This window comes from Tinamus guttatus, unplaced genomic scaffold (genome assembly GCF_059628265.1).
Source record: "Tinamus guttatus ecotype Peru unplaced genomic scaffold, ASM5962826v1 Tinamus_guttatus_pri_ptg000226l, whole genome shotgun sequence".
NCBI classification, from domain to species: domain Eukaryota; kingdom Metazoa; phylum Chordata; class Aves; order Tinamiformes; family Tinamidae; genus Tinamus; species Tinamus guttatus.
This window is the reverse complement of record NW_028288760.1, coordinates 1864978-1872488: the sequence shown is the minus strand read 5'-3', so window position 1 is coordinate 1872488 and position 7511 is coordinate 1864978. Positions and strand designations below refer to the sequence as shown.

Sequence of the window (7511 nt, the reverse complement as noted above, 5' to 3'; positions counted from 1 at the left end):
CGGCTCGGGCGCTTGCTGCCTTCCCAAGGGCCCTTTGTTCTGTCCGTCCCCTTCCACTCGCCTGGAACAGGCTCATCATTCATCGTCCATCTAATTGAAGAGCCCCTCTGACAGGCTCTTTCTTTCCTCATCCCTGGTGACTTGCACGGTGCACTCAGCCACAAAGGAAAAACTGCTCTGGGGTGCAAAAAAACAGAACTTGCAGCCCTGAAGATGATGCTCTCAGACGACAGGCCATGATTCGATGGCTCTCCCTGCTGCTGGGACAAGATTTGTTTGCAGTGAGACGGACTAGCAGCTTTTTCACTCCTGTATGGGTTTCCCTTAACCGAGCTGCAGGTGCTGTTGCCTGACATTTATCAGACATGTTTCTGACCACTTAAATGAACAGTAATATCTGCAAAAGGACTGGCCTGGATAGACCTATCCCTGGTCAGACCTATCCCTGGTCAGAAGGCAGAGAAACGAGATGATATTTGAGCAGACGTGGATGAGAGAGATAACATCATGTATATTTATATATATATACACTGTACCCGCCCAACTCCCTCCCTAATCTGAGGGCTAGAGTCCTTCTGTGTCAGCTTAGCTTTTCATGGGCTATATTTAGATTAAACATAGATCCACCAAATGTCACCATTTCAAGCTAAACTAGTTTCAAGCCCCGTGAGCAGAAAGGCAGTTTTACACGGGGAATCCGCTGCTGTCTCCCCATCCAGCACTCCCCTTGCTGCTACAGCTTGAGCTCAATTTAAGAAGGTCAGGTGACTGCAAGCGACTTCTTTTAAAGGATTTCCTTCTGTTTTTTTGTCGTGAGCTTTCCCCGAAGCAAATGACATCGTTAGAAACCTTTGGAAGTGCGTGTTTTTCTCACTGTACAGCAGCGACACTGTTACTATAATTAGAGTAGGGCTGCTCTGTAGCAGCATCTAGTGCCAGCAGGAGCATCGCAGCCCTTCTTGGTGCTGGGCTGCCTTCCTCAGCCTGAGCTACTGGTTCTGCTGGCGCCACCACAGAGAAGCTAAACGTGATGGACCGCGATTTGTCACCAGTTCCCGCTGTGACTCTGACAGAATCAGTGCTTTGCTGCGGTTCCCCTGGCTGTGAGCCTGCAAACGGGGGTGTTGTGAGGATGAGCCGGCCTGCGGAGCTGCCTTGTGCACAGAGCTCCTGAAAGGTGGTAGGTCAGTGGGATCCCATCCTCTGGGAGCCATGCGGCCCCGGAGCGGGATGGAACCGAGTCCCAGGCAGGAGAAAACCTGATCTCTGACCAACCCAGGGACATATCCCGTGTGGAGCGGCTGCAGCGTGCCAGTCTGCGGCTGCGGCACTGCTGCATCCTCGGGATCCATGAGCTTCCGTGCAAAACTGAAGGCGGGATTTGCACGGAGAGGATGGGTGACAAGCACTGCCACCCCGTAGGGCTTCGCAAGGAGATGTGCGGGCCCATGCGCCGGCTTTGAAGCCTCTGGAAGACGTCGTCAGCACTCCAGGGATGTCCTAACCTCTTTGCTGGCGTCTCCTGCTGCCAGCCCAGAGCCCCGTGACACAAATATTGACAACGCGGCCGTGCAGCAGCGACCAGCGTCACCCTCGTGCTGCTCGGGGCAGTTCTGAACGACCAGCGCGCTCTGCACCCGGCTGCCTCTGCTGCTGGTGGCCTTGGGGACAAGGAGCTCTGGCTGTGGTGGCTCTCAGGTGCCCTGCGCTCATCCCCAGCAGCAGGGAGCCCACCCGGCCCCGCGTCCCGGCCTGTCTGCGTCTCCCGCCACCGCTCCGCACTGACGCTCGTCATCATCCTCGTAAATAAGAGCTCCGAGCCGCTCGCCTGGAAACGCAGCCCGGCCGTCTCCATGGCGACCCTGCTCGCGGCCCTCCTCCTCCTCCTCCTCACCAGATTGATGGTGCGTGGCGGCTTCCAGCCGCTTTCCCCTCCGCTCTCCCGCTCCGTTTGCGTTGGGATGAGCGGGCCTGGAGGCTGCGCGTGCAGGGAGGGCCGCGCCGTGAGCTCCGCTGGCAGCCGAGCCGCTTCTCCGGGCCCTGGGGCTCTCCCTTATTTACAGCTCCCAAACAGCGCGGTGCTGCCAGCGCCTGTGACAACCTGTGCCCCAAAGCGTCGGAGCACCCCAGTGTCCCCACGCCAGACCCACCTGCCCTAACGCACACGGAGCGACGTGCAACCGGGTGCCCAGTAGGCGTTAAATGTGCATGGGGGGCAGCTGCAGAAACGGGGGGCACCTGAGCAAGCCCCGTAGGGGAATAAAGGTGCCCCCAGGGCCGCACGAGCCCCCGGGCCGGTCCCCGTCGCCCCCGCGCCCGCTGCGCCGCCACCTGCGCGGCCGTTGGAGAGGGGGGCGGAGCCGGCGGCGGCCCCCGCCCCTCCCGGTAGCGGCGGAGGCGGCGCGTCCCGTCCCGCCGCCCCCGGCTCTCCCGGGCGCGCGGAGCCCCGGCCGCGCTGCGCGCTCCGCCGCGGCCGCCGACACCGGCTGCGCCCCATGGCCCGGGCGGCGCGGAGCGGCGCGGGGAGGACCATGCGCGGGGCGCCATGATGATCGACAGCCAGGTGAGCCCCGCGGCGGCCGCTCGGCGAGGGAAAGGGGCCGCCTCGGGGGGCGGCGGGAAGGGGCCGCCTCGGGGCCGCCTCAGGGGGCGGCGGCGGCGGGAAGGGGCCGCCTCGGGCCCCACTCTCTGCGCGGAGCCGGCGGGATCTTCCCGGGCGCCCCCGAGCCCCCCCTGCGCCTCCAGGCCCCAGCCCAGCTCCCCGCGCTCGGGGCCGCTGTCCCCCCCGCTCCCCCGGGGACGGGGCCCGCGTGGGGCGTCCCGAGGGGACACGCGCTGCTGGATCCCGCCAGCCCCCACCGGGAATAGGGGAAGCGCGGTCCTGTGATGGAGAAGTGAGTTGGGATCTGCTTTTGGACTGGAAAATGTGCGTGACGGGGCCTGCGTCCACCCCAAGGGGTTCACTCAGCCCGGGTCTCCTTCGTTGTGACCCGACCGTGTAAACAGGAGCAGACTGAGCTCTGCCGGGCAGGAGCTCCTCCGTGCCGGGCTGTGCCTTGTCCCGTTGGAAACCGAAACACCGGGATCTGGAGCCCTGCTGGGGTTCGGGGCGTCACCTTGAACAAGGTCGCCCTGTTGCCTCACGCGTGGCCAGGGGGGAATAACCCAGGAGAGCAGCTGCAGGTGCAAAGCTGCCTAGGAAAAAAGATACCCGGGAGCCGCATCTCCCGTCTGCAGCTCTGTGAAGGGCTGCACACACTACGCGTCAGGGTCTGGGCGCTCGCGTCCCCTTCCCTGCCCGTGGTTACGTTGTCCCTGCTCTATCCAGGGCAAACCGAGGCTTGCGGGGACGTTTGCTGGGACTCGCAGGCCGGAAGCCCTGGCCGCCTTCATGCTGCTCCGAGGTGCAGGACATGGGTCCGGGCGCTCCTCTAGCTATGAGGAATTTCCAGCTGCGCCCACAGCCGCACCCGGCCGGTCCTTGCGGCCGCGTCTCGGCTGCCTCGTAAATGTTTCCATCCCTGGTTGCCAGGGGAAAGACCCACACAAACAACCGGGAAAACCGGGTGCCGCCGAGTCAACACGCTGAGCAACCCCGGAGGGTTCCCCGCCGCTCTGCCTCGGCGCCGCGGGTGCCCCGCGACACGTGAACGCGGCGGCTCGTGCGAGTTTCGCACCGATGAGTTGCTTGTAGAGCCAAAACCTGCACGTGAGCCCCGCGGGCGCCGGTGTTAACCCTCGCTGGTGCAGCGAGTGCGCAGGGAGCTTGTGAGCGCCGGGCCTGCGGGAGCCGCTGGGAGGATGCGGCTCCCGGAGCCGCTGGGCTGCCCCATCGGAGCTCCCGAGCTCGCCGGACACAACCGGCTCCCGAGGAGCAGCGACTGCCACAGGCTCCGCAGGGAACCTTGGCCGTGCTGCGCGTGACGCCGATGGCTCATCCAGCAGCTCGGCGCAGGTTCTCCCCTTCGGGGCCGGTTTGCGAGGGCCCTTTGTAGGGAGGGAAAGGAGGAGGTGCTTTTCTGGACTCTGCTTTTTCCAGCATCTTTGGGAAAGTAGCGTTTTCCTGCTCCTTCACAGCATTCCCATCCCCTGTGCAGTGCGTGGCTGTGGGACCTAGACAAACAGGGCTCCTGCCACAGCATAAAAGCAGCCCGCGCTCTCCACCGGTGCCGGACGAAGCCTCAGAGCCCGTTCCCATCCCTATAGCGACGTGCGCTCGCCCAGGGTGCCGGGCGCTCGCCGGGCCACGTCCGCACGGGAGCTGCTTCCCCTGCCTGGACCGCAGCCGTTCGGAGAGCAGAGCTGCCAACGGGCAGCTGCCCCCGGCCGCGGGGCCAGCGGCGCCTGCAGGGACACGAGCCTGAAACTGGCTCCCCGGGGGTGACACTGACCTTTCAGCTGCCCCCTCTCCAGGAGCCTCCCTGGGATATCTGCGTGACAAAGGATTTCCTTCCAAAGGAGCCACTCGTGACCCTCTGAGGCCTGTTGGTAATCGGGGCCATTCTCTCTTCCCTTAGCGAGGCTGCAGGATGCGCCGTGCGCACGGGGGCACCCGGGCAAGGGGGATTCCTGCTCTCTTTCCAGGTGCGCCTGCTGCTTCCGCAAGCTCCCTGCTCCCCCGTGCTGCCGTCCCGTGTTTTTCCGCCGCCGCGGCGCCCGGCGGCCAGGCCGTGCGGCAGATGGCACTGTTGTTTGCTCCGTGAGTTGGCGGCTCCTTTCCCGGCTCCGTGAGGGCCGGCGGCAGCGAGCGGAGTGTGGCTGGAGCGGGGATCGGCGCTTGGAGCCACAGCCGGAATTAATACGGAGCGGCTCCATGGCAGGTTCAGTGCCAAAGCCACTGCGTCCCTCCTGCCCAAGGGAGCTGCCATTCAACGCTGCCTTTCCTGGGTGTTCCTGCTTTCCCTAGAGCTCCGTCGGTAACGGACAGTGCATGTCCCTGCTGCTGGAGCCCGGAGAGGCTCCTTTCCGTGGCGGAGCCGCCGCTGTAGCCGCGTTTCAATGCGTGGTTGACAACAGCGTGGCCCTGACCGCGTCTGGGGGCAGCCAGGTTCTCCGCTTGGGATCCCGGCATCTTTTCCCAAACGGTTTTCCCTGCTGTGGCTCAAAGACTACGTTTGTCTGCATCAAAGGCAGCATCACGGGCTCCCAGGATGGAGCTCCTGCTGCTGGGAGCCTGGTGGGAATCTTGTCCTCCCTGAGGATTTACAGAGCTGTGCCAAGCACGGAGCCAGCTCCGGCTGGTAGCATCTCCTGCCCTTGGAGCAGGGGTGCTGCAACACCCCATCCCTTACTGCCTTTTCGGAGGGAGATTCAGGAATGGAGAGCGTGAGGTGGAGCCAGCTCCTGGTCTATCCCCAAGCTTGGGATGGGACCTGGAGAAGCTAATGGAGGCGTTAGACAGGAGCCAGAGCTCTGGCATGTCAAGGCATCCTGGATAAGGCTCCGTGCTTCCCTCTCGCTCTTTTCTGGACTCCCTGGGCAGCAGGAGCCGGGCTGTGTGGGATCTGCCGGAGCCGGCGCTCCCTCGCGCATGGTGCCTCTTCCCGCAGGAGAGGCCGGATCCCTCGTGTTCAACAGGAGCACGAGGCTCCTCGGCTGGGCTCCCAGTTGCTGCAAAGGGCCCCGTTTTCCTTGGCAAGGGCCGAAAGCCCCAGCAGGCTCCAAAACCTCCAGTTTGGCATTTCCATGGAGACGAGGCCGGTGTTTCCGCTGGCTCCGCTGTCCTCGGCGGCTCCGCAGCAGCAAGAGGCTGCGCTGGGCACCGGGCACCATCCCTGTCCTCACGTGTCACTTAGCGGTGTCTCCTTCAGGGATCTTCCCCCTCTCACATGGAAACGCTGTTGGGTCCAGGGTCCTTGAAGCGGGTGGGAAAAAAAGGGCTTTTACATCCTGCACAAGCGAGAGGATTTTCACGTTGGCTGTCACCGTGAGCCAGACAGACGGATCCCATCTGCAAGGGGCTGGCGAGAGGAAACACCATGAGATGTGTCCCTTTTTCCCTGGGAAGTGGCAGAGTGGTCACACGCTCCCGTGAGGTGGGGAGGTGTTTGACAAAGCAGCATCTTTCAGTGGGACTCTGTAAGCGTGAGCAGGACAGCGTTCTGGGGGGGATTAGGTGATGTCCTCCAGGACTGCAAGAACCAGGTTCTGCAGGCTTGCACCTGGGGGCACCCGTGAGGCCTCCCCGATCCCGTGAGGACGGGCCAGGGATCTGCAACCAGAGCTGGTGTTTCCTGCTCGGATGCAGCACGTGGGAGTCGCGCCGGCTTTTGGGACCTCCCCAAATCCACAGAAGCCAGGCACTGCTGGGGGCTTTGCAAGCCGCGCTGCTCGAAAGGGTGTTTGGCTCCTGTGTTTCCCTGAGGAACAGGCACCCGCTTGCTCGTGTCCTTCCATGGTTGCCCTGGGCATCCCCGTGCCTCTTCAGACCTCTCCGTGCCGGTCTCGGCTTTCTGTGGGCACCACGTGTCCTCCTTGGGATGCCCTCGCACTGGCATCTCGGCGGTTCCTCGTGCAGGTTTCCTCTCCCCACCACTGACAAGTACCAAAGGGGAAGAGCCATGGGATTTTCCATTCGCCCTTCCCTCCCTGTGCTGCTCGGTTTCCTCCTCACCTTTCCAGCGGCTCCACGCAGGGAAAACAGCCCTGGCGGTTTTGGTGCTGTTCGTGTCGAGGGCGGCAGTCGCATGGGGCTCGTGTTTGGGCTTGCAGACGGTACCGAGGGCTGCAGCCTCCTCCGGAAAACAAACACACCGGGATCTCTTGCTGGGGGTTCTTTCATTTCGTGGGAGCTTTCCCAGAAGGATTCTCCTCCTCTTCGTGGTGGGAAGTCCCCGGGCTCTGGCAGAGCCTGGCCTCATGCCAGGAGCACTCAGCGACATCCACGGTCCCTCCCTCGCAGGACAGACCGGCAGGGACAGGGTGGGACTTCCGTGGAAGACTCCTGTTCCCATGGGAAGACCAGCACCTGGGCAGGGTAGTCGGTGGCTTTCTGAGCACCGCTCTCCTCCAGGTCTGGACTGCAGCTCCTCCTCTGGGTGTTGGTGCAATCGCTGACGCGGGCGCTTGCTCATCGGGAGGCGTGAGGCCGGCCTGGCTGAGCCCGGCTTGTTCCTGGGAAGCTTCTTGCGGAGGCGCCGGGGATGGCAGCCCAAAACGTGCGACCGTCATCCCTGGGAATGGGGATCGTTCTGAGTCACGGGTCATAACATGCGGCCCCACGCCCGGCTCCCGTTGGGCTCAGGACTGCAGGAACGTCCCGGGGACCAACCCTGCCAGCGCCGCTCGCGTCACGTTTTGGAAGCTCGTGAAGTGTGACTTCTACCCTCCACATCTTGTTTGCCTGCCCTTCTCCACCCGGGAGCCTTCTCTCCTCTGCTGGTTGCCACTTTTGCCCGGTTTCTAGTTAAAAAAAGTATTTGTGGTTGGTTTGTCCCTGCCTGGTCTTGCTCCAGGCTCGTCCCTTAGCTCCAGTGGCCGCATTCCCACATTTTCCCTGCAAAGGACTCAAT

At 63.2% G+C, this 7511-nt stretch overlaps 1 protein-coding gene across 1 annotated transcript in view; it reads left to right on the top strand.

The window, feature by feature from the left end:
• Positions 1-2523: 2523 nt before the first annotated feature.
• RALGDS (ral guanine nucleotide dissociation stimulator) overlaps positions 2524-7511 on the top strand; it is a 37938-nt gene continuing 32950 nt past the window's right edge. Inside the window, exon 1 of the mRNA XM_088525306.1 lies at positions 2524-2563. Coding sequence (XP_088381432.1) covers positions 2546-2563 — 18 coding nt within the window. The 5' untranslated portion in view covers positions 2524-2545. The remainder of the gene's footprint in view (positions 2564-7511) is intronic.